We start from the raw sequence: 26881 nt of genomic DNA on the forward strand, positions 1-26881 counted from the left end.
ACCTTAATCTATATTTTAGTATATTACAATATCTTATATAGCAAGGCATCTTAAGATACCTTAAGATGTTATATCACAATATATTTTGATATATTTCGTCTCTCTCACAATGTAGGTGCACCAAAGCCTGAAGGTGAATTCATCTTTGAGTTCATCAGTGACGAATTGTTACTATCTACTAGGTATACTTATTCATAACAGATCAAAGTCAAGCCTGGAGCTTATTAAGATGAAAGCTTGCTAACACAATTTTTAAGTACTTGTACTTACATAAGTCTTTTCATGTATTATATTGAATGTTAAAACAATTTTAAACTACTATGTGTGCGCGGTAAATTTCCATGTGACCTCAAAAGGTCAATGGGCTTGGGATAAACTATCAAAAATATCTCGCTCATACTCCCATTGTTGTAGTCATTTACACATTCATATTGCATAAGTTGTTTGTCTATATTTGTTACAGATAAAGCCATATGATGTGTTGAACTTTGCCATTGATGTAACAAGATATCAATTCATATACTCGTCTGTGACATCAATTTCATGGACAGTGTGTTGTGCGACTCCAGTAACATAGTATACGTTCATCATGAGTATAATAAGATTTTTTTCATGCGAAGCGTTTAGTGTCCATAAGACAAAAGAAATACTTCAGAAGCTAAGAGTCATTGACCATGATGTGGTGGAGTTATCTACTGAGCTGTGTTACCATGTGGAGTTGGCCGAGGGCTGTGAATACCTGAACATAAATCAAATAAAGATTCTGAAGTGGCTTTTGAGTTCCCCACTCGAGCACAATTCTTTGAGGAATAATACTGTCTACACTAATGTGAAAGATAACCAGGTTATTATTGAAATTGGGCCAAGGTGATTATAATTATTTACTCTTCTTACTTTTCTGGATTAACTTAAGTAATAAAATCCTATGTAGGTAAGTCAAGTCTATCACTGTTTAACACTAGAAATAAGATTAGGTATGTGTGTTTTAAAGCAGGCATTGTCTTCATAATTAGTCCATGCTCTTCACCCAGTAGCACATTACTTTAGTAAATTTTATTACTCAATGGTTACAAAAAGTCCTTACACCCTGACAGGTGCTGTCCCTGAGGGCGACCCATGAGTTGCCTGAACCCGCTTAATTTCCCGCATAATACGCCATTTTACGCCGGTCCCTGCAACTTTAGGCCTGTTTTCATAAATTTTTTCACGGTTAATACGACATCTAAAATTATATCTGGGGGCACGGCAGTGCCCCCGCCAAGACGAGCAAAGCGAAGCGCAAAGGCACTACCTACCCCCCTTCTTTGAACCCTCATAACTTGGGTTTGGATTATATCAGATAAACAAAATTCTCGGGATATGATGCCAAAAGTGGACTTATTAAGCATAAAAATTTTCAATTGCATAGCTCTTATACTTTAGATTTTATTCATATCTAAAAAAAAAACCCGATTTCGTCACTCACTCACTCATCAAAACATTTAGGGTACTTCCTGAAATCCTAGGAAGCTGAAATTTGAAATGATCTTAGTACACAAACAATAAAAAAAAACAAAAAAATTTAACTTAGCCCCTAAGGGGGTGAAATTTTGTATGGTAAATCAATAACCGCTGTACAGATTTAGTTAAAATTTGGTATGTAGATAGTTTTTGTTATGGAGAATGATATAGAATAGTTTTCAACCCCAAAATCACCCTGTAAGGGTGAAAAGGGGGTGGAAAAGGGCGTAATCAGTAAAAAGCAGATTGTATAAAAGATGCCCCCAGATACGAAATTTCAGGACTTTTAATAGTAAATTACCCCCAACCCTTTAAATTAGGGGATGGAAGATTGTCATAAGCAACATACAAAAAGAAGTGAAATCCCACCAAGAACATTTCATGTAAAATGTTGCCAAGACGAAACCATAAGGCTTAACGCATAACGCATATCAAATCTTTTGTAGAGCCAAGCTTCTAACTCTACAGGCCTTAGGGCTAGCTAGCTTCACAAACTCTACACCTTAGCTTCACCGACAAAATCGCAATTTTCTTATTTTACATAAATCGGAACTGTTCGGAACGGCTTCTAAGCAAAATGACACAGTGACGTCACGATGTGTTGCCATTTGTGTTAGAGCGTTTGCTCAGTAAAGTGCCGATGCCAGACTTTGACCATCATTTGTGACTTTTGTATTGCTTTAAGACAATGGGTCCCATGAAGAAATTTGATCCTCAAAACAAACCTGATCGACTGATACCATTAATAAAAATAGTTGACAATTTTTATTAATGGTATCAGTCGATCAGGTTTGTTTTGAGGATCAAACCCTATTACTAGACTTATATTGACCGGGATATAGACCGTGATTACCTTTTGTATTATTTGTGAGCTCCCGATATTTCGACGCAGTTACATGCATCATGTTCACGGGTGACCATACGGGTGACGGGTGAAACTAACCGTGAATCATTCAAAACTCAAACCCTATTGTTTTGAGTTATTAAATTCTTACCTTCATTCGTGTTAGCGTTAATTCAGTGATGTAAAAAATTAAAAGAAAAGCATTATCACTGCAAGAAAAAATAACCATATTAAAAGCTAACTAAAATAAATAATTACTTTAAGTAAAACAGAAATTATATTGTTATTTAATACCAACATAAACAGAATTTATTTAACTCACCAAAATACTACAATTATGTAGGATAATGTTAATTTATAATCTTTGTTGTGTCTTCCATTCTAAATAAACAAATTAGGTACATGAAATAATACTATTTTTCTCAAACATGCAATGAAATGTCGTCCTTATGTGCGTTATAACAGGCTTCAAAGTATCACGTTTCGGGCGGAGCAACTCGAGAGAACTATAAAGGAATTTCATACAAAATTTAAAGCCTAAGGCAGGAAAGTATTTTTTTTTTTTAATTTTAATATAAACATAGCGCCTGTGTTCATGAACAGGCTAAACAGTAGGTTTTTTTTTTCATCTTTATAGGGCTGTATCTCCTAAACCGTGCGTTGCAAAAATAATCAAATCTATACTATTGGGCGGGCAACCCCTTACTTCACGGCCTCTGTAGTAATGTACTATTTTTTATCACGTTTAATACGATTTCCCGTTTAAGACGCTTTTTTTGCTAGGTCCCCTCAGAATTGTCTTAAGCGGGTTTTACTGTAGTAACATAATAATTTGTGCTTCCTGTGCTTAATAGTCCTATTTATCCAGTAGTATCGCCTTCTATATCTGACCTTTGATCCAGCCATCTAGGTCTCTTATGTGTTCATGGACATTCACACGGACATTAACCCAAACGATTATCGGACATTATTGTCATTATCTTATGTAACGTACAGATCGTTTTCGTCATTTATAACAGATCTTAATTACACGACAACAATAGGGTTGTTCAACACATGTTGTATTTTATAACTAAATCTAGTAAAATAGAGAGAAAATGAGCAATTTATCACAATAAATTAGAAACTTAAAAAATATATGGGAGTAATAAAAAAAATCAAGACCTGTTTTAATTTTTTTTTAACTTTTAAATAGGAAAAAATATGGTACCATTCGATTCCTTAAATTTTATTAAAAAATATATTGTATAGCAATATTAGCAACAATATACAGATGTAGTGCATAATTACTACTTCTGTTAACCTTGTTGTTGTCTGTTGTTACTTACTGTACTGAGCCTGACTGAAATAGCCTAGAATAGACTGCACGATTGGCTCGAATTCGTGAGTGACACCCTTGAACTAGTACCATTCTTAGTGCCCGTAAGGCTTGGCCTTAGATATATGTCAATGTAAATAGCATAATACGTTCGTGCGTTTCCGTGAAAATACGATGGCAAACACTTATGCACTACATCTGGGGGCCTACCGCGAAAACCGAAATTCGCAAGTTTCTTTTGTCTTTTACTCCAATGAAGGCGTAATTAGTGACAGAGAAAGATGCCCGCAATTTGCGAACTTCGATTTTCGCGGTTATAGCCCTTTACATAAACGCAATATTTCACCGACAAAGTCGCAATTTCCTTGTTTTCCATACATCGAAACTGCTTCTAAGCAATAGCGACGTTACATGGTGACGTCACGATGTATTGCCGTTTTTTTAGAAGCGTTTCGTCAGTAAAGTGGGGATGCCAGACTGACCAACATTTGTGACTTTTGTATTGCTTTAAGACAATGGGTTATGGGTCCCATACAGACATTTGGTCCTCAATACAAACCTGATCGACTGATACCAATAATAAGAATTTGTCAAATACCCTATTCATCTGTGCCACTTCTGAAGGTCGTCACTGAAAACTAACCCTTATTTCATTTCTTTTAGATTCAATTTCTCAACAGCCGATTCGAGTAACTCAGTCCAAATTTGCGAAAGCGTCGGTGTACACGACGTGGTTCGCCTCGAGGTATCAACCAGACACCTCATCACCTTCAACAAAACCAAGAATGTCTCGAAACAGCACTTTGAGGACTTGGCCTCAGTTTTGCATGATAGGATGACGCAATGTATATACACGTCGGACAATCTGCCGAGGCACAGTTTCAATGAGGGGCTGCCTAGTGATCTGGAGCCATGGTTTGTGGTGCCTCTTCAAAAGGAGGGACGACCAGCTATGGAACGAGTCAACCAAAAACTAGGTATGTTTTATTTTCAAATTTCAAACTAGTTTGGACCGAGACAGGTAGTTTTTAGGGTTGCGTACCCAAAGGGTAAAAACGGGACCCTATTACTAAGACTCCGCTGTCCGTCTGTCACCAGGCTGTATCTCATGAACCGTGATAGCTAGACAGTTTAAATTTTCACAGATGATGTATTTCTGTTGCCGCTATAACAACAAATACTAAAAACAGAATAATATAAATATTTAAATGGGGCTCCCATACAACAAACGTGATTTATTGCTGTTTTTTCCGTAATGGTACGGAACCCTTCGTGCGCGAGTCTGACTCGCACTTGGCCGGTTTTTTACTACCCTGTAACTTCTTTTGCATTACCAAAATTAGTGACCTTATTGTTTTTGTTAATATGTAGGCCTGGCGTTCGATTCCTGGGACATGGACTTTTACACGGACCTGTTTGTAAATAAACTGAAGCGTGACCCAACTAGCGTGGAGTTGTTCGATCTAGCCCAGAGCAACAGCGAGCACTCTCGTCATTGGTTCTTTAAGGTACTTATTTCTATCTTTTTTATACCACATGTAATACCCTAATACCCCCTAGAGTTGCAGGCGTCCTTTGGCTACGGTAACCGCTTACCATCAGCCGGGCCGTATAGGCTTGTTTGCTACCGACGTGGTACATAAAAAAAACACGACAGTGGCAAATAAAGGTACGTGCTATAGAATTACGCAGCCTATAGAAGTGACACTGGGGTGTCATAAGTGCGTTGCCGACTATTAATATAGTGGGCCTACTCAGCCAAAACTGTTCATCTTTGGGAGGTACTAATAACAGCAAAACGCACTGTCTTGAGTAAACGATTTATTATGAACTGGATACACTATAATGCTTCAGATTGACGCTTCCGTGGATAAGGCGGGAAGCCATCTTAACGCTCGCTTCACTGACAGCCGCGCTGTCAGTTAGGGCACGTTCCGAACATCATACGCCATAGTATACCTTATTGGAATGTATGAAGGTTCATTTTAAACTGACATGCATTTATAGAACCTGATTTAAACGGTATTGTTTCAAGGGCAAAATCATACTGGACGGCAAAGAGATCAACGAATCATTAATTGATATGGTTGCTTCCACTCAAGCGACGTCGAACGATAACAACGTCATTAAGTTCGGTGATAACAGCAGGTAAGAAATTCAATTATACTCATTTTAAGCATTTATAAGACAGGTAATATATTTCCAACAATTATTTTGAACCTTATTTCTAAGTGGTAGGGATCAATTTTGCGTAATTTCTATCATCCTCATGCCCGCTAAAGGGTTCAATTTAATTACCTTCTGAAATTAAGACAAGTATCATTTAGTTTATTCAGGGCAATAGGATTAGGTACATTTATTTTCTCAATTGGATACTTTATTCCCTTTATTTATTTACAAAACTAACAAACCTCTGCTATAAAAGTCTCTTTCTAACAAACACAATGTTAAAATGACAGATACGGACAAATGATTATGATTATACAGTTACAAATAACGCCATAAATACTTTAAAAATTAATAAAATTCTACTAAAATTGTGAAGAAACTAAATTACACTTGTCTTGTCTCATCGTGTTGTCGTATCTTTAACTTTTAATACTTACATAATATTCCTTTACAGTGCTATCAAAGGATTCAAGCACACAAAACTAAAGCCGACCAACGTCCGAGCGCCATCCCAAGTCACCCAAGAGGTCACTGAATCCGACATCATTTTCACAGCGGAGACCCACAATATGCCCACCGCGGTGGCTCCGTTCAGTGGGGCCACTACTGGGACTGGTGGGCGTATTAGAGACGTACAGGGGGTGGGGAGAGGAGGGCATACTGTTGCTGGGACTGCTGGATATAGTGTTGGAAACTTGAACATACCTGGTATAAAAAAATATAAGTGTAACATAACATGAAATATGTAGCATACCTATTGGCCGTGATCATGATAATGGAACCACTCTCAACTCAATAGTTTTTTGGCTGCTTAGTTGACTTCTTTATAATAATATCACGATTTGGGTCCACGATTTTGTCGATTTTATATTCTCCACGCAGGGTATTTTCGGTTGATTCACGAAAGCTGGCACAAATGGAATGAACGAAACTTGCATTGTATGAGTGACAGCTGTATCGATATATCGTCAGAGGCATCATTTTATTGGTTAATGTGGTATCACATACATAGATATTTTCATTCGCTCGTTCATTCCATTCGTGCCAGCTCTTGTGAATCGACTTGCACAGTCAACTACAAAAAGATGTATCCACTTTATTCCAAAGCAATAAGTTGAAAATATGGATACATACTTTTTGTAGTTGACTGTACATATAGTTATGCAAAGATAAGGTCGTTTTTCGCTAACAGCTAATGTAAACCTTATTTCAAAACGGCATCAAGTGACACTTAACAATATTACCACACTAGCTCGTAAAGAAGCTTCATCTTCCCTTCAAAAACTGATGACAAAATTGCATTTTATCCATAAGAGTGGCATAGTAAGTTGCAACCTGTTAAATCTGGAGTTACCCTCAAGCGTTCATTTCAATTTTGGAATCTTTTGCTTACAATATTGGCACGAGGAGTTAAACAAAAACTATACCCCCTTGTAAAAAAATTACTATTCTTCGTTACTTGACAAAACAATAATGAGTGAATATTTTCCAGGCTACGAACTACCATGGGAGGAAAAGAACTGGGAGTACCCGAGCAACTTCGCTAGTCCGCTGCAGATCATCATCGAAGCGAGCAACGGCGCTTCTGACTACGGCAACAAGTTTGGAGAACCGGTTATTACTGGTAAACACATATTTCGTTGCAGGTGCAGCAGTTTTAGAAAACTCGTAGTGATTTTTTAGAACAAGTATTACGGTTGCCAAAAAATATGAAAAGCAATCTTGAGGCCTTTCTATAGTACAGACAAAGATAGATATAACTCCGTAATAGATGGATACAGTCTAAGGAAAAAACGTGCCTCGAAAATCAAGAAAATTTGATTCTCGTTCAGAGGGCGCTACTAGCTTTGGCCTACAGTCGTATAGATGGCGTTGACGGTTTCGTTTGTTATTTAACAATTTTAACGCATATCAGTGAAAGAACATGGGTCAAAATCATAAAAACAATTAATGCAAATAAAAAAAATCATTTATCCATATTTAAATACATTTTATCGTATTTTTATAAATCTTCATTTTTAGTTTTAAAGTGTGTCGACAGATGGCAGTGAATTTACTGGGGTTACAAAATTTACTATGACAGTACCGCTCTAGTATAAGTTACTCTATGGTACAGATGTAGTTTATAATTGTTTTCCATCGTATTTTTTTGGAAACGTTCGTATATGTCATGCTAGTTCAGTCAACCTCTGTACTTTTGTACCGAGACTGACTAAAATAGCAAGACACGTTCGTACGTTTCGGTGAAAATATGCGGCAATAATGACATTTGTCAAAAATTAGAATTTTATGTACTGATGGGTCATACAAAGATTTAGATTTAGGGCGATTTTACAAAGTCCATTCGTTTTTAGAAATACATAAAAATTAGAAACTAAAACCCGTTCTGAGCTATGCCGGGTCCAAAGGTCCCCATAACACTAGCAGCGTTACCCCGCTGTATGGCGATGGAGACCTGTTGGACAAGCCATGACTCAGACCGAGGGTCACTCCCTTTTTCTCTGAGGCGCTTGCCAAGCTCTCGGAAGAGCTTACGCGCCTCCCGCGCCCAGGGCCCGGCTGTCTCTACGGCGACGGGCACGAAGTCGTAGGTGGCTTCCAAAGCAAAGTATTTGAAAATACGATGGAAAATAATAATGCACTACATCTGTAACTTCATCAATTCGAAATCTGATTTCTTGACTTTCGCGCCATAGAAAAAAAATCACAAACATAGAGCGCACCTTAATGTAACAGTTTTTGCACAGAAGCTTGCTTCTAAAAATGCGCAATTTTATTTTTCATCGAACTCATAGATTACTTTTTTTTTTAAATTAAAACTTACCAAAAATAATGCTTTGCTTTCCAGGATTTGTTCAGTCATACGGCCTAAAGAACGGCGATTACGTGCGTGAGGAGTTCGTAAAGCCAATCATGTTCAGCGGCGGCATTGGATACATGCCACATTCCATGATCAAAAAGAATAAGCCAGATAAAGGTAAACATAGGTATAATAAGTTAATACACGGTAAAGATATGATGGCTGTAGTCATCAATCGTTTGTCTCTATTCGTCATTATCACATTTGATTTGGTTAGTAAGAGACAACATTTAGTATTAGTTTGCCAAGTGTAAGACAGGTAAAGTAATGCCAAGGCAATCCAAGCATTAGGCTTGGCATTTGGCTTGGTTTGTTGGTATTGGATTGCCAACCGTTTGCGTTTGTCAGCCTCACTTCAGCCTTGTTAGCTTACCAATTATTTGCATCTATTTGCGCGTCTTAAATCTTTTTCTGTCTATAGTGTCAAATATCATGACGACGCCCTTTGTACATTGTACGGAATGTCCTCCCACTGACGCTTCGGCTGTGGAATGAGCTCCCTGCCGAGGTTTTCCCGAGGGGCTACAGTATGGGGTTCTTCAAAAAAGGAGTGTACAGGTTTTTAAAGGGTCGGCAACGCGCATGTAATATCTCTGGTGTTGCAGGCGTCCAAAGGCTACGGTGACTGCTTACCATCAGGCGGGCTTGTTTGCCACCGACGTGGTATAAAAAATACTCCAAATTGAGGATATGTGTACAGTTTTTAGGGTTCCGTACCCAAAGGGTAAAAACGGGACCCTATTTCTAAGACTCGGCTGTCCGTCCGTCCGTCTGTCACCAGGAAATTTTCACAGATGATGTATTTCTGTTACAAATACTAAAAACAGAATAAAATAAATATTTAAGTGGGGCTACCATACAACAGACGTGATTTTTTTGCCGTTTTTTTTGCGTAATGGTACGGAATCCTTCGTGCGCGAGTCCGACTCGCACTTCGCCGGTTTTTTTTTCATCATATTGATAAAGGTGTAAAAGTTAACATTTATTTTTGCGCAGGCATGCTTCTAGTGAAGATCGGAGGGCCCGTGTACCGCATCGGCGTGGGCGGCGGCGCGGCTTCCTCCGTCGCGGTGCAGGGCGGCGACTCGCGCGACCACGCGTTGGACTTTGGAGCTGTGCAGAGAGGTGAGGTTTACGACTAAGTGCCCCTTGTACCATCCCACTAACCCGGGGTTAACCGTTTAAACCTGGAGTTACCATGGTTACCAGTACAATTTGACACTGGGTTTACAGTTTAACCGGTTAACCCCGGGTTAGTGGGATGGTGAAAGTGACCCCTAAGTCATGGTGGGAAAAGGCCCCGATAGGTTTAAAACTTATAAAATAAAATTTAATAATGTGTATGCATAATCACTTAATTATAATAATTAATATGTAAATAATTGCAAGCTATTTTTTGTAAGTTGTGATCTTAATGAACATATAAGTTACATGTAAATAATATGTATATGTATAATGACTAATTTATTAATTTATATTAGTTGTGATATGTAAGTTATGACATATAATATATCATTATCAATAACGGATGTCTATGTCTATAAAGTTCCTTGTCCTATTCTATTTATATTGAAGTACTGTGTTTTTATTTTCTATCCCAGGTGATGCTGAAATGGGCAACCGTCTCAACAGAGTCGTAAGAGGGTGTCTTGAGGCTGACGTTAACCCGGTTGAGTGTAAGTTTTAAATTTATTCTTAAAATTACCGAAAATGGATAATAACTTCAGTTTTCAGCCTAAGGGTCCCCGGCAAGCTCGGTTCTCCATACAAACGTAGTTCCGCTCTCATTTTAAAACGACTAGCTAGATTGATTGCTCTGAAACATGCACTTGCTTGGTCTTACAGCGATCCACGACCAAGGTGCCGGCGGCAACGGCAACGTCCTAAAGGAGCTGGTGGAGCCCTCGGGCGCCGTGGTGTTCACGGCCGAGTTCCAGCTCGGAGACCCCACCGTCACCACCCTGGAGCTGTGGGGCGCCGAGTACCAGGAGAATGATGCGCTGCTGTGCTCTAAGGAGAACAGGACTCTTCTAGAAGGTACATCATTGCTTATGTTTCTTAGGGCCGCTTGCACCATCCCACTAACCCGGGGTTAACCGGTTAAACCTGGAGTTACCATGGTTACCGGTACAATTTCACACCGGGTTAACTGTTTAACCTTGGAGGATATAGTCAAATGGAGACGCCTTGTCTGTAATTCTCTGTACAAAACAGTCTGCCGATTTTTGCGGAGGAGGGGCACGTCAAATGTATACGTAAAGTAAAAATAGACATGTCAGATAAAAGTCAGTCCATACAATGTGTATGACCATTGGTCATAGAGTTTCGACAGAGGGGAACGCCTGTTAATGGCTACTTCGTTTGGTTATATCCTCTTAAAGGTTTAACCGGTTAACTCCGGGTTAGTGGGATGATGCAAGTGGCGCTTAATGTATTAGTGTTTTCACACAGTGCAAGTAACTTATGAATAGTATAAACAACGACATAAAGATGTGCTGACATTCGATCAAGTACAGATGGGCAAGTTGCGGAAAGTTTCAAAGTAGGAAAAGTTCTCGTAAATTTCAGGAAAACTTCATATGAAATTAAGGAAACTTATTTTACAAACGGAAAATATCGATCCCCATACAATACTAAAAAGTAAACATATATTTGACGTCAACTGTACAATATTTTGGTATATGTTGAAAATAGAACCTTACCGTTAATATTTATAAAGCTTATTCTAAAAGCACCCTTGTTTCAGAAATCTGCCATCGCGAGCGCTGCCCCGTTTCCTTCGTGGGCGAAGTGACCGGCGACGGTTATATGAGTCTCGTGGAGGGGCCGTTCAACGACCAGTACCTCAGCAGGAACGAGAGACTGAAACCTGAGATCAAGCCCAAACTGCCGTACGATCTCCACTTGGAGGCTGTCTTAGGTATTCTACATGTCATTTCTAAAGTGCGGACACATAAAGAAAATCGTATACCCCTAGCTACTTAAATAACTTCTCCATACTTAGCTGTATAGAAAAGTGGATATTTATATTGATGTTGTATCATGTCTGTTGATACTTGCACACGGAGCTTATAGCTTGCGCATGTAGTTACTTGCATAGGTTATATCCATCGTGTAAACAACAGTTTAAAGAAACGCGAGTCGAACATGTAACAGCGCGATTCACCTGCGCGATCTGCACAACTGCAGCAAGTAAAGACGCTGGTTTAATCGAGGCTTAGACCACAGAATAAGTAATAGTATTATCATACAGAACGGCCACGCACCGCCCCGCCCCGATTCCGATGATCTCGCCCCGCGACACTAGATTGACGGCCGTTTGCCGGCCGCTCTACTGTTTTTGTGTTTTTAAGCAACTTACTCACACAATGACAGTGTTCAGACGTGCCGTTCACACATAGAAACGCAAGTGATTTTTGATCAGCGTGTCCGCCCTGTGCTTAGACTGCAAGAACTGGCATGCAATTAACGTTTCATTGCAGAATACCCTGTAAACTGAATTTAAAAGTTTGATCATGCTAGTCTAAACCTCGCTTTATACAAGTAACTTATTGTGTACGTGCATTCTGATTGCGCCAGTGACTCGTGCCTTTACTGTCTCCAGGTACACGCACCGTGTGCTGTCACCATGTGGCTCGCACAATATTATTCTGATACTAGTTTTATTTATTGTTCATGTTTGTTATAGGAAATATGCCAAGAAAGACATTCGACTTGCGCCAGGACAAGAGAACCAAGTTGCCACTTTCGCTACCAAAGGACGTCACCGTAAAAAGTGCACTGGATAGAGTTTTGAGACTCGTCAATGTTGCTAGCAAGAGATACCTAACTAATAAGGTAAGACTACAGAATAAATAGCTGCTAATAGTACTAAAGTTACAAGGTACTAAAAATACTAGTGTAAACGCATTAGGTTATTGCTCCTAACTACAAAAGAATCGAATATAAATTCTATGCCGGTTGGTTTTCGGTCCCTTTCTGCCCCAACGACCATCGGTTCTACAATCAATTTTATCTGTACATTGCTACTTAAGTCTGGCAACTCGTCAATGATCGTGGTACTTTTGCGTATGTCGCTCATTTGGCCTTTGCGTGATTAAGAGTGACTTCTTATGAAACCCGTTATTGGCGACGCTTTTGTGCCATAATTAGCCTCATGTATGAAGTTTATATTTGAACGAAATATTTTTTATTCGGATGTTTTTTACCGTTATATTATGTTACAAATGCATTTCCGTTATTAAATTATTATTATTATTATTTTTTTATTTTTTTTCAAAAAAGTATAACACATTTTAAACTTATACAAGTTTCGCCAAACTTGCGTTTAACGGCGAAATGGTGCACTCATTTTCAATGTTAGTACCTTAATCTAAATTTAATGATTAACTTATATTACTAAGGTTAATACTTTTATATTACATTAACAAAGTGTAAGTTGTACGTTTAAGAATTTATTGGTAGTTTTACATGTATGTAAAATGTATTATTTTGGTGCAATAAAGGATATTTATTTATATACAATATTTACCTATCTTATATATTTAGTCATGCGTTGTATCATTTAATTGCTTAAAATAATAAATAACATGTACAAAAATTTGCCCGCGGAAAACTAGTAAGCGAAACGCGCGAAACGTCACGTGACGTCACGCGTTCGATACATTAATTACACATGAGTGTCATTAGTAGCAAACGTCAGTTGGACCGTCCAACGTGTGATGTCTTTAGGCTCTGTCGAATTCGCGCCAAAAAATTATGAGCGTTTCAACCGCTCAAAAATTTTCAATATTTTAATATTTTTTTAATAAAATAATGTGAAGGTTTACAAAAGTATTTTTATTTTTTCCGGTGTTCAAACGATAAAAATTACGATACCAAAATAAACATGCATGGAGCTAATTGATGATCACTGGCAACACATAAGGACTTAAAGTTGCTTATTGACTTGTTTCAAGGGCCTGACACTTTTTGATAGAGAACGATAGTCTTATTGCGATTCCTATAAGAGGGAAGAGAAAATAGTGCCATGCTTTGTACTTATCACCGACCGGGTGGCATCATAGGTAGGCGATAGCGAAATACCGAAATTTATAAGAGTGAAGAGAAAAGGTCCTATGCTGCCCAAATTTTATATGAATATTCTTTCTCTTACCCTCGGTCGCTAGGTGGCGCGTCTATAACTACTTGTACATATATACTACTAGCTTTTGCCCGCGACTTCGTCTGCGTGGAATTAGTAATTTGGGAACCTTAATTCTTAAACAAATCTGCTTTTTAATCCATTCTTTTTCACCCCCAAATTGGTCCACACTATACATTTCCACCCCATTTTTTACACCTTTAAGGGATGATTTCGGGGATAAAAAATATTCTGTATCATTTCCCACAGTTCAAACTATCCCCATACCAAGTTTCATCTAAATCGGTTCAGCGGTTATTGATTCCCAATACAAATTTCCACCCCCTTGAGGGGTGAGTTCTGGGATAAAAAGTATCCTATGTCCTTCCCCGGGACTCAAACTATCTGTATACCAAATTTCAACTAAATCGGTTTAGCGGTTTAAGCGTGAAGAGGTAACATACAGACAGACAGACAGACTTTCGCAATTATAATATTAGTATGGATGTCTATAACTTGTTTGCAGGTGGACCGCTGCGTCACGGGTCTAGTAGCCCAGCAACAGTGCGTGGGCCCGCTCCACACGCCGCTAGCGGACTGCGCGGTCATCGCCCTGTCGTACCACGAGCTCGTCGGCTCGGCCACCTCCATCGGAACGCAGAACATCAAGGGCCTGCTCGACCCCGCCAAGGGAGCGAGGCTGTCGCTTGGAGAGGCTCTTACCAACTTGGTATGTTATAGACTAGATGACAAATTTTCATTATGGTATCAATCGATCAGGTTTGTTTTTAAGATCAAATGTCTATATGGGACCATGGGCATTAAAGCAATACAAAAGTCAGAAATGATAGTCAAAGTCCGACAGTCGTACTTCACTCGCGAAACGCTCCTAACAAAACGATAAGTCAAGGTCACTGAGAGCCCATCTTGAATGTAGAAAACAAGTAAAATTGTCAGTGAAATATTACTTTTATGTACTTTATGTATATACACAACACTGATTTAAACTTTCACGGTTTTTACTCAACGACGGGACTTAATCGCGTAAAATAAGTTTTAAATTCACCTCCGACATATATATAGTTGCTATACAATCTTTTTTCTGATAAAATGTAAGGAATCGAATGGAAACCCTTACTTTTTCCTTTTTATGATTATGATTATCCTAACACAGCGTGGGACCACTTTATACGCCTCTAGCTATCGCACGCTATTGCTTGATATAAATATCCTGAATCGCTCTATCAAGTTGTTTTGGAAAAAACTGATTCTGACTGATAGCCGAAAGAGTCCCACAGTTCCGTAGGTGGGAAGATGTGATAAAGCTAACGGCGGGACCATTTTGGAGAAGAGCGACTATGGACAGGACTCACTGGAGGGATTTAGAGGAGGCCTTTGCCAGGAGGCAAATTGAGTTGCGTGATATCATATAAAAATCAAAATTAAGTTTCTAACCGACATATATATTGCTATATACATTTATTTTGACTGTTGAATATGATTGTACGCTCCCTCAGTAATAAAGGCTATTTAATTTATTTATTTTATAAACTGAATCATACTTCTTTATTTAGTTACCAATTAGCACCCTACATGGCGCAGTTCTCTGTAGCAAAATTCATTCAAGTTTTTGTTTTATTTTCGAATAGATGACGCCAAAGTAAAATCCTAAATCGTGCTAAGTATTAAGAGTTTGTATGTCCAAATGTCTATACGTATACTGAAAAATTGACATCTAACCTTTCACGTTCCCTTTAAAGATATTTATATTTTTATACCTATATTCAAAAGGTGGATATATTTTTTATTTTATTTTTATTTTTTAGGTGTTCGCCGGCATCTCATCTCTCGAAGACGTGAAGTGCTCGGGCAACTGGATGTGGTCGGGCAAGACGGGCGGCGCGGGCGCAGCGCTCGTGGTGGCGTGCGACGCCGTGTGCGGCGCCATGCGGGCGCTGGGAGTGGCCGTGGACGGCGGCAAGGACTCGCTGTCTATGTGCGCGCAAGTCGCTGGAGACACAGGTCAGTGATACTCTTACTGCTCGGGCTACTGGATGTGGTCGGGCAAGACGGGCGGCGCGGGCGCAGCGCTCGTGGTGGCGTGCGACGCCGTGTGCGGCGCCATGCGGGCGCTGGGAGTGGCCGTGGACGGCGGCAAGGACTCGCTGTCTATGTGCGCGCAAGTCGCTGGAGACACAGGTCAGTGATACTCTTACTGCTCGGGCTACTGGATGTGGTCGGGCAAGACGGGCGGCGCGGGCGCAGCGCTCGTGGTGGCGTGCGACGCCGTGTGCGGCGCCATGCGGGCGCTGGGAGTGGCCGTGGACGGCGGCAAGGACTCGCTGTCTATGTGCGCGCAAGTCGCTGGAGACACAGGTCAGTGATACTCTTACTGCTCGGGCTACTGGATGTGGTCGGGCAAGACGGGCGGCGCGGGCGCAGCGCTCGTGGTGGCGTGCGACGCCGTGTGCGGCGCCATGCGGGCGCTGGGAGTGGCCGTGGACGGCGGCAAGGACTCGCTGTCTATGTGCGCGCAAGTCGCTGGAGACACAGGTCAGTGATACTCTTACTGCTCGGGCTACTGGATGTGGTCGGGCAAGACGGGCGGCGCGGGCGCAGCGCTCGTGGTGGCGTGCGACGCCGTGTGCGGCGCCATGCGGGCGCTGGGAGTGGCCGTGGACGGCGGCAAGGACTCGCTGTCTATGTGCGCGCAAGTCGCTGGAGACACAGGTCAGTGATACTCTTACTGCTCGGGCTACTGGATGTGGTCGGGCAAGACGGGCGGCGCGGGCGCAGCGCTCGTGGTGGCGTGCGACGCCGTGTGCGGCGCCATGCGGGCGCTGGGAGTGGCCGTGGACGGCGGCAAGGACTCGCTGTCTATGTGCGCGCAAGTCGCTGGAGACACAGGTCAGTGATACTCTTACTGCTCGGGCTACTGGATGTGGTCGGGCAAGACGGGCGGCGCGGGCGCAGCGCTCGTGGTGGCGTGCGACGCCGTGTGCGGCGCCATGCGGGCGCTGGGAGTGGCCGTGGACGGCGGCAAGGACTCGCTGTCTATGTGCGCGCAAGTCGCTGGAGACACAGGTCAGTGATACTCTTACTGCTCGGGCTACTGGATGTGGTCGGGCAAGACGGGCGGCGCGGGCGCAGCGCTCGTGGTGGCGTGCGACGCCGTGTGCGGCGCCATGCGGGCGCTGGGAGTGGCCGTGGACGGCGGCAAGGACTCGCTGTCTATGTGCGCGCAAGTCGCTGGAGACACAGGTCAGTGATACTCTTACTGCTCGGGCTACTGGATGTGGTCGGGCAAGACGGGCGGCGCGGGCGCAGCGCTCGTGGTGGCGTGCGACGCCGTGTGCGGCGCCATGCGGGCGCTGGGAGTGGCCGTGGACGGCGGCAAGGACTCGCTGTCTATGTGCGCGCAAGTCGCTGGAGACACAGGTCAGTGATACTCTTACTGCTCGGGCTACTGGATGTGGTCGGGCAAGACGGGCGGCGCGGGCGCAGCGCTCGTGGTGGCGTGCGACGCCGTGTGCGGCGCCATGCGGGCGCTGGGAGTGGCCGTGGACGGCGGCAAGGACTCGCTGTCTATGTGCGCGCAAGTCGCTGGAGACACAGGTCAGTGATACTCTTACTGCTCGGGCTACTGGATGTGGTCGGGCAAGACGGGCGGCGCGGGCGCAGCGCTCGTGGTGGCGTGCGACGCCGTGTGCGGCGCCATGCGGGCGCTGGGAGTGGCCGTGGACGGCGGCAAGGACTCGCTGTCTATGTGCGCGCAAGTCGCTGGAGACACAGGTCAGTGATACTCTTACTGCTCGGGCTACTGGATGTGGTCGGGCAAGACGGGCGGCGCGGGCGCAGCGCTCGTGGTGGCGTGCGACGCCGTGTGCGGCGCCATGCGGGCGCTGGGAGTGGCCGTGGACGGCGGCAAGGACTCGCTGTCTATGTGCGCGCAAGTCGCTGGAGACACAGGTCAGTGATACTCTTACTGCTCGGGCTACTGGATGTGGTCGGGCAAGACGGGCGGCGCGGGCGCAGCGCTCGTGGTGGCGTGCGACGCCGTGTGCGGCGCCATGCGGGCGCTGGGAGTGGCCGTGGACGGCGGCAAGGACTCGCTGTCTATGTGCGCGCAAGTCGCTGGAGACACAGGTCAGTGATACTCTTACTGCTCGGGCTACTGGATGTGGTCGGGCAAGACGGGCGGCGCGGGCGCAGCGCTCGTGGTGGCGTGCGACGCCGTGTGCGGCGCCATGCGGGCGCTGGGAGTGGCCGTGGACGGCGGCAAGGACTCGCTGTCTATGTGCGCGCAAGTCGCTGGAGACACAGGTCAGTGATACTCTTACTGCTCGGGCTACTGGATGTGGTCGGGCAAGACGGGCGGCGCGGGCGCAGCGCTCGTGGTGGCGTGCGACGCCGTGTGCGGCGCCATGCGGGCGCTGGGAGTGGCCGTGGACGGCGGCAAGGACTCGCTGTCTATGTGCGCGCAAGTCGCTGGAGACACAGGTCAGTGATACTCTTACTGCTCGGGCTACTGGATGTGGTCGGGCAAGACGGGCGGCGCGGGCGCAGCGCTCGTGGTGGCGTGCGACGCCGTGTGCGGCGCCATGCGGGCGCTGGGAGTGGCCGTGGACGGCGGCAAGGACTCGCTGTCTATGTGCGCGCAAGTCGCTGGAGACACAGGTCAGTGATACTCTTACTGCTCGGGCTACTGGATGTGGTCGGGCAAGACGGGCGGCGCGGGCGCAGCGCTCGTGGTGGCGTGCGACGCCGTGTGCGGCGCCATGCGGGCGCTGGGAGTGGCCGTGGACGGCGGCAAGGACTCGCTGTCTATGTGCGCGCAAGTCGCTGGAGACACAGGTCAGTGATGCTGATGACACTTCACACCATGCCTTTTTTGCAAAGAATGTAGATTTTCTCACGTTTTTCTTCACTGGAAAGCAACTATTAATATCATAGCTGGGGAGCCGGCGATGCTAATTGTGTAGTTACTCGAGCGTAGAGACCTATTGGAATCGAAAGATTGGGATTTAGGTGATAGGAAAACAAAAACGTTATGTAACATTTTCTTTTTCAGCGAGCAGGAAAGCGTCTACATTTTTTTTTCGGGGGGTTGGTGGAGGGTTAAAAAAATCGTTAAGTAGATTATGGATTTGGTCTTTTTTGTCAAAGTTAATGCTATAATTTTTCTATAACTTAATCTTACAATTATTTGTACGCATTTCCCTAATCTGACGATTACCATGTGAAAATCGGGCGTCAAACTTGTTCGATTTAGTAATAGCACAATTATAGCATTAATTTAGACTTTAGTGACCAAATCCACAATCTGCTTAATGATTTGTTGAACCCCCCCACCAACCAACGGCTCAACATAGACGGCTAAAAGTGGTTAAGGTAGACTCCACGGGGTAGCAAGATATCACTCACATCTTAATCTGACGCGGTCGAGTAACTACAAAAATCCCCGCTTGGGCTCCCAACCATCAGTAATATTTCGTACAGCAAAAATTACTAGCAGCAAAAGTAGTATAGCTGTTCCTGTAGATGATGTAGATGTCAAGAGAGCAAATATGTGTACAGATGATTGTGAATTATTATGTTTCCTTACCGTACTGATAATTTATAATAATACCAAAACATTTTATCCTCGTTACAGTTCGTTCGCCTGGAACCCTAGTAGTGTCTACGTACGCGCCGTGCCCTGACATCACTGTCAAAATAGAACCGGCTCTCACAGCCGAGAACTCTGTGCTCGTCCACGTGCCCGTATCAGCTGGGAAATACAGGTAAAATAAAAATATGATTTACACACAATGGCATTCCGACTTTTCTGCCAATAAAATCTGTGCCTCAAGCCAAAAACGATTTGATTTTAAAATAGCGATTCAAGTGGTATTCGGACTCCGAGCACAGTATTTTCAGACCAGTAACATCGAACAATTCATGTTCGAAATTCTTGGTACAATAATATTAAATTTGCTCGCGTAATAACAATAACAGCCCGCTAATTCCTTAGAAATAACTATGGCTAATTCAGGCACTTGTTTTTGCCTGCAGAAATATCTTTCAGATATGGTTTACGACTTTAAATTGATTATCCCTTCCTAACCGTTTTAGCCAAAGTGACTGCGTTCAGTCAAGTCAACAGTGTGGACCCAGGGTACGCTGTATTAATCTAACGTAATTATTTTGTAGATTTTCATGATTATAAAACAATGCTTCTAGATTGGGAGGTTCTGCCTTGGCGCAGTGCTACAAGCAACTCGGCGACAACCCGCCTGATCTCGACCAACCGGCCGTTCTGAAGTCACTGTTTAAGATCACGCAGAAACTGTTGAAAGGTAAGAAATTTATTTCTACAACCTTATTTTTCTCTTTCCAAAAAGGATGGCCTTAATATTGGTCCTACCATTATATGTTAGCGGCCGATGCGAGCCGAGCCGAATGACGACTTTTTCGCTCTTATTGCGCAGACATAAAGGTTTTTTCTATCGGCTTTTGCTGAATCCGCGTCGATATATGTAGGGAGACCCTTATTGTAATCGAAAACGGACCGCTTCCTGCCCTAAGAACTTAGCATGCTAGATGGTGCTGTTCGGTGCAGTAACAATGAATCTCGTTAACAAGATTTTTCTTGGTACCTATCATAAATAGACTCATGTATGATAACAGAGAATAGGTTTTTCTCATTGATTTATACTCATATGGAGGCGTACTACCTACTAGTAACAATATTTCAATTTCAGAAAAGAAGCTTCTATCCGGCCACGACATCAGCGAGGGAGGTTTCATCACCACCGTCCTAGAGATGGGCATCGGTGGTCTCAGAGGTCTTCACATAGAACTCCAAGCCCCCGTGTCGGCCATCGAAGCGCTCTTTAATGAAGAATTGGGCATCGTCGTAGAAGTTGCGCCTGAGAATCTGCAATACGTGCTCGCCGAGTATAATAATAGTGGAGTGAAAGCGCAGAAGATTGGTCTTACAGGGAAATATGGCATGCGTTCTGAGGTTTGTTCTACATATTTTTAATTAAAGATGGTCTTAGCTGGTCTCAGAGATCTGTATTGATTTTCAAGCCCCCGTGGCGACCATCGAAGCGCTCTTCAACGAAGAGTAACATATTGCGAACATTGTTAGTCACGTTAATTATGAAAACTGTTCGCCAATAAAGCACAATGTTTCCTAAGATTTAACTTTGTTGCTCAGAACTAGTGAATGTAGTTAAAGTCAATCAAATCAGACCCATGATAAAAATAAAATTATTTGTAGTCATTGATGACTTTTTTGAACAATTGATTGCTCAAAAAAGGGTCTTCGTTTTTAACGACTTTCCAATAACACATTTGGGTAATTTTTCTTTTTACATAGGTAGGTGCTACAGATATTCGGTCGAATAGTAGGCATCATTTGGCCAAAGTGGCCGAATAGTTGCGAAATATTCATAGCACCTCTAAAAATAATACATACGCATCCAATCGCACGCGACCAGTTTTTTTTTTTTGTTCTAGGTCTCCGTAAAAGTGAATGGCGAATCAGTGTTGAAGACTCAGCTGATAGACGTGTACAGAATGTGGGAAGAGACGAGCTACCAGCTGGAGTGCCTGCAGGCCAATTCCGAATGCGTCAAACAGGAATGGGAAGGTATTATTAACTGCCTATTCGTAAACCTTATTGCATAAGAAATGAGGTCTAATAATGTTGTAAATTATCGAGCCGAAATTATTTTTTAAATTAGATATTATTTCTCAAGCATAGAGTACCTCGCAAATACTCCGCATTACACAGATTTTTTTGAAAACTGCCGATCACTACAGAGAGGCTACTAGAGGAGAGGGGAGGAGAGGGGGATTTTATCATCTGTAAAACACAACGCCGCGACTTGAATCGTTGCCTCTCTTACTGAATTGGTATGGCAGCGCCAATTTGTGACGATCGGGAGTTCGCGAGTCGTCTTACTCGTACATGGTTCGTCTAATAATTCAGTGATATGTGGTTTCAGGTCTCGAGCGACGCAAGGGAGTGACGTACAACGTGACCTACGATCCTACAGCCGCTGTGATCAAGTCAAAATCCGTCAGGGTTGCAGTTCTTCGTGAAGAAGGTAAATATTGTCATTTATAGCTTAAAATTTACGACTACATGTGAAAAATTATTAAATATCCATCACCTTCTTAGAAGTAAAGAGAGGAAGTTCGGTGGCTGTGAAATTTGTTTTTGTCCGCTGTTGAGGCATTAAAATTGTATTACCTTTGAAGAATCTATCTGAAGTTTAAACTCATTATCAGCTACCTCTCACATTTTTGTTCATCTACGGAGAGAAGAGATGGGTAGTCGATTTATTTTACATAGGTATATTACCCAAAATTTTAGTCACTTAAATGTGTCAGATGATTTGAACAAGTTGTAACATGGTTTCAGGAACGAACGGCGACCGTGAAATGATCGCTTCACTGTTGATGGCCAACTTCGAAGTCTTCGATGTGACCATGAGCGACTTGCAGAAAGGCAAAATCACGCTTGACGCTTTCAAGGGACTTGTGTTCCCCGGTGGATTCAGTTATGCAGGTGAGAATCATGCCTACCCACTCGCTTTTGGTAGTTGTAGTTACCAGCCGTCACCTTTGATACATGGGTAATACAGATCAATTAACAATATTAAATACACACTCACTATTACTCCTTTATGATAAGAGCTGATATCTCAAAAACTCTCGAAAAACTTGACTAAATTAAACTCGTAACAAATTAAATTAACTTTCATTTTGTATAAGTGGCCATGTCGCTAAGATGCATTTTCCGAGTCCGAGATATAATCGAAAAACTGAAAAAGACCTTGAAAACCCCCTTTCCCCCCCGGTTCAAGGGCTACGGCCGGGGACTTTTGATATGTTTACCTTCTAACTAGTCCAAATAAAGTTACGGGGTCAAAAATTGTGTTTCAAACATTTATTTATTTTGAGCATTCATTTCCTGGCCTAGTTTTCACCAATCTTCTTGGGGAGAGAATTTGTTTTGTGAACTTGTAGTTTTTTCTTACTTTTACGTGCATTATAATACAGTCTAAATTGAAGAAAAATGTACGACTTTGACTCTCATTTGTGACTGTATTTCTTTTATGCAGTTTGTCCAATCGATTAATCCTTATAAAAAATGCGATAAATTGCCACCAATAAAATTTGTCACCATGCAAATGTTATTCTATAACATTTAAAACTTTCGCGTTTTGAACACATATTTCACGACACAGGTTTCACTGGTCACGTCAGTTAGCCGCGACCACGACCAGTGAAACCTGTGTCGAAACGTCGGTAAATAAAGGTAACAAAATAAATTCGCGATAGACCCGATTGTAAATGTGATTTAATAAATATTATTATGTCAACAGACACCCTAGGCTCAGCTAAAGGTTGGGCGGCCGGCATCCTGTTCTCCAACTCGCTGAGCTCTCAGTTCGCCCACTTCAAGGAGCGACGCGACACTTTCTCCCTGGGCGTGTGTAACGGCTGCCAACTCATGGCTCTGCTCGGCTGGATCGACCCTGAGACCAACGCGCAAAACAAGACACAAGTGTTCTTGGCCCCTAATACATCGGAGAGGTACGTTTATATTGTAAGCTGGTGTCATTATCAGAGCCCGGAATTTTCGCGGCAAAACAAAAGATTGTCGCAATCTTGCTAGAGTTAGAAACATTTTTTTATCGATATTGATAGTTGGGTAATGGAAAAAAAAAACGGCCCACCAAATACAGTAGGTAGTGGTGTTCACACACATCAATCAAGATCAGTTCAAACGCAGGGGTACGAACTAGATATCCACTGCGAAGTAACAAGCACAAAAACCGGCTGGTAGCAGAGCGACACACATTAGCAAAGTTGGCCAAGTTGGTCTATAGCTTCGGACCTTCAGTTTGCAATCGATTACCCGATTGCATTAGAAATACACTTTCACTGAAGGATTCAAATCTAAATTCAAAAAGTGGCTTCTTGAGATGTTTTATGAATTTTATGATTATAGTGAGTTTTTGACATTCCACTATTTAGTGCTTTAACCTTTTCGACGCCGTGTCAAACACAAAAACTGTCATCCCGACGCCACGTCACCGAAGTGTCAAAACTGAAATTTGACTTTATGCATAAGCATTTAGGTCTAGGTTGCTCTGTGGTCTATGACCGATTAATCGGTCTTTGGCGTTGAACCTACGGTGCGTATATATCGGTCATTGGCGTCCAAAAGGTTAATAACTAATACAGACTAAAGCGTAACATTTGTATATTATATAGATTAAATAATAATTGATATATTTTATAATTTTAAAAATTAATCCCATTTATGTAATATGGATATAACAGGTATATTGTATTGTATTCATTTAATTCAAGCAACATGGCTCATAAAAGCTTTGAAACATAAAGATCTATTAAAATTAAAATACAAACTTAAAAATTAAAATATGTATTACTAAAATATTAACTAAGTTACTGGAAACATGTCAAAAATAAAAGAATAAAAATTAACTAATAAATAAAACATGATTCACGTAGAATTTCAGATAAACTAACTTTAAATCGAATGTCATACAAAAATCAAAAAACATATGCACATCATACCTACCTACTCGATAAATACGATGTAAAAAAAAATACATGTAACAGTTGTTATCAATAAATATTTTCATTTTAATTTTCAAAAGGTGCGTTACTACACTTGGGTCGTTACTGTCTATTTGATGTCCCTAAGGCCATTTTTTTTAACTTGAATTTTTTCATAGATTCGAATGCCGCTGGAGCGCGGTAAAGATCAGCGCCGGCAACGACGACGACGTGTGGTTCCGCGGCATGGCGGGCAGCACGCTCGGCGTGTGGGTCGCGCACGGCGAGGGCCGCTTCACCGCCACCGACGCGGCGCTGGACAACATGCAGGCGCAGCGGCAGATCGCAATGCAATACGTCGACGACGATGGGGCTCCTACTGAGACTTACCCGATGAATCCTAACGGCAGTCCGAGTAACTATACTTTACATTTTTTATTATTTCGGCGCTGTACAAAGGCAGTTTCATTCCGCGCATGCCACATTGCGAAGGTACTCGATGAATGTTAATGGCATTTTGGTATTAGAAAGCAAGCTCAGTTTCGCTGCGACTTAGGCTCGGTTACACTATATGGTCTGTCACCGTTAAAAAGTACGTTGAATTTTTTTGCATGAGAAGTTTCATGTTAAATACATTGATCAATCCGTCAATTGCTATACTCAGCTTTTCTGCGATATAAATACATCGCTTTTAATATTTCAGTCCCTTTAGATAGACAAAGGCTCCATGCCTCATCAGCCAAATCAGTCTCAAATTAATAGACATTTGACCCTAGAAGTTTAGTCATAAAGGGCATTTGTGTTCCAGTGGGCATCGCCGGCGTGCGTTCCGTGGACGGGCGGCACGTGGCCATGATGCCGCACCCCGAGCGCTGCGTGCTGCGCTGGCAGTGCGCCGCGCCACCGCCCACACCGGCCACCCCGGCCACACCGGCCACCCCGGCCACACCGGCCACACCGCCCACACCGGCCACACGGGCCACCCCGGCGACACCGGCCAACGCCGACCTTCGCAGCCAGGCCTCGCCCTGGCTGACACTCTTCCGGAACGCATACACGTGGGCTGCGAAACATTAACCCCCGCATTCGTTAAACATTACGGGCCCGATTTAGTTAAATTATGCTTTATACCTTTCTTACAAATACATAAGTCGAAATGACAGAAAAAGACAAACGATTCATAGCTAATTCAAATTCAGGCCAGTAACGCGTTTATGAATAACGCCATAAATCGTTCAACACGTTACGGAAAACGGGCCTCTTTCCTGTAGACAATTTATAATTGTGTCGTTCTCAAGTAAAAGGTACCACATTGCCGCTTGCCATAAGGACGTTCTGACAGGTTATTCGTATACACAGAAAAATTTCGTCCTTATGGTAAGCGACAAAGTGGTATTTTGCTTGAAAACGTCACATTATGTAGTTAATACATATGTGACGTTTTCAACCAAAAGGTACCACATTGTCGGTTGCCGATAAGGTTGATTTCTAATTGAAGCTATATGAAAATAGCGCCTTACTGACAAGCGACAATAAGTACCCTTTTGGTTGAAAATGGCACATATTATAGTTATGTAGGATGCATTTTAAGTCCAACAAGAAATTGTAGAAAATTATTGAGGGCGCCACTTCCTACGTAACTGTCACATGTTTGACGTAAAATGCTTAAACATGGCAACAATTTAGTATGGAAATTTTTGTTCCATTTTTTTTAATTTTTACAATTGTATGTCGCACTATACTAAGGCTTATATCATACAACTTTTAAGAAGATAGAACATGCGTTTTTTCGACGCCGCGTCAAACACAAACAGTCAATAATTTTATGATATCCACAGGAAAGACCCACTAACTCATGCTAAAAAGTTTTTAACCAAGTGGTGAATGTTGATTGTGGATGACTTTCCTGCCGTTAGAATGCATTTAGAAATAGCTTTTATTGGCTATTGTGGTACTTTTTGATTGAAAACGCTACAAGTATCCTGACATGCAATATTCAATATGCCTATATACGAGGGCATTTGTATATTGTTAATGCAGTGCAAGTAACAGAAACGCCTGCACACCATACTTAAGGCGGTTCCCTGAGCCAGAAGGCGAAAAATCTCCTTATATGATCATGTTTTTCTAAGAGGCGTTGATATTCGTAGACGTGGAAAAAATATATGTAATTCTTGACTATATTATCTTTAATTTTTAACAAGCAGAAACGTCTGCGATCGATGCTATTAAGCTTAGAATAAATTTAAAAGTGGAAAAATTACTGCCTTGGGTGAGACTTGATCCAGAGGCCGTGAGTTCAAGTCTCACCCAAGGCAGTAATTTTTCCACTTTTAAATTTATATTATCTTTAACAACATAGCTTCCGATACACGAATTATGACACTTCGCTCGATACAATTAATTCCCAAAGTAATCTCTAACTCGGACTTTTAATCCTACTTTACTCGGTTATTTATTATGTGATACTTTAAACAAAAA

At 42.3% G+C, this 26881-nt stretch overlaps 1 protein-coding gene across 1 annotated transcript; it reads left to right on the forward strand.

The window, feature by feature from the left end:
- The first annotated feature begins 390 nt into the window (after nucleotides 1–390).
- LOC134742995 (phosphoribosylformylglycinamidine synthase) lies at nucleotides 391–26656 on the forward strand. Its single transcript, XM_063676253.1, has 23 exons — nucleotides 391–867; nucleotides 4326–4639; nucleotides 5034–5170; nucleotides 5698–5810; nucleotides 6286–6539; nucleotides 7324–7455; nucleotides 8680–8808; nucleotides 9688–9816; nucleotides 10293–10367; nucleotides 10537–10728; nucleotides 11438–11611; nucleotides 12380–12528; nucleotides 14340–14543; nucleotides 15640–15835; nucleotides 19467–19596; nucleotides 20036–20151; nucleotides 20557–20819; nucleotides 21320–21452; nucleotides 21811–21912; nucleotides 22230–22376; nucleotides 23197–23407; nucleotides 24580–24815; nucleotides 25209–26656. Exons 1-23 carry the CDS (start codon nucleotides 590–592, stop codon nucleotides 25475–25477), a joined length of 4083 nt encoding a protein of 1360 aa, XP_063532323.1. The 5' UTR covers nucleotides 391–589; the 3' UTR covers nucleotides 25478–26656.
- The last annotated feature ends 225 nt before the right edge of the window (nucleotides 26657–26881 follow it).

The sequence above is a fragment of the Cydia strobilella genome, chromosome 7 (assembly GCF_947568885.1).
Source record: "Cydia strobilella chromosome 7, ilCydStro3.1, whole genome shotgun sequence".
NCBI classification, from domain to species: Eukaryota; Metazoa; Arthropoda; class Insecta; order Lepidoptera; family Tortricidae; genus Cydia; species Cydia strobilella.

What these genes read in the sequence shown, in the direction of transcription:
- LOC134742995 (XM_063676253.1), top strand. Translation starts at nt 590, where the DNA reads ATGAGTATAATAAGATTTTTTTCATGCGAAGCGTTTAGTGTCCATAAG. An exon ending in GAACAGGACTCTTCTAGAAG is followed by an intron (nt 10,729 to 11,437) that starts GTACATCATTGC and finishes CCCTTGTTTCAG; the next exon opens with AAATCTGCCATCGCGAGCGC. An exon ending in GCCCCTAATACATCGGAGAG is followed by an intron (nt 23,408 to 24,579) that starts GTACGTTTATAT and finishes ATTTTTTCATAG; the next exon opens with ATTCGAATGCCGCTGGAGCG.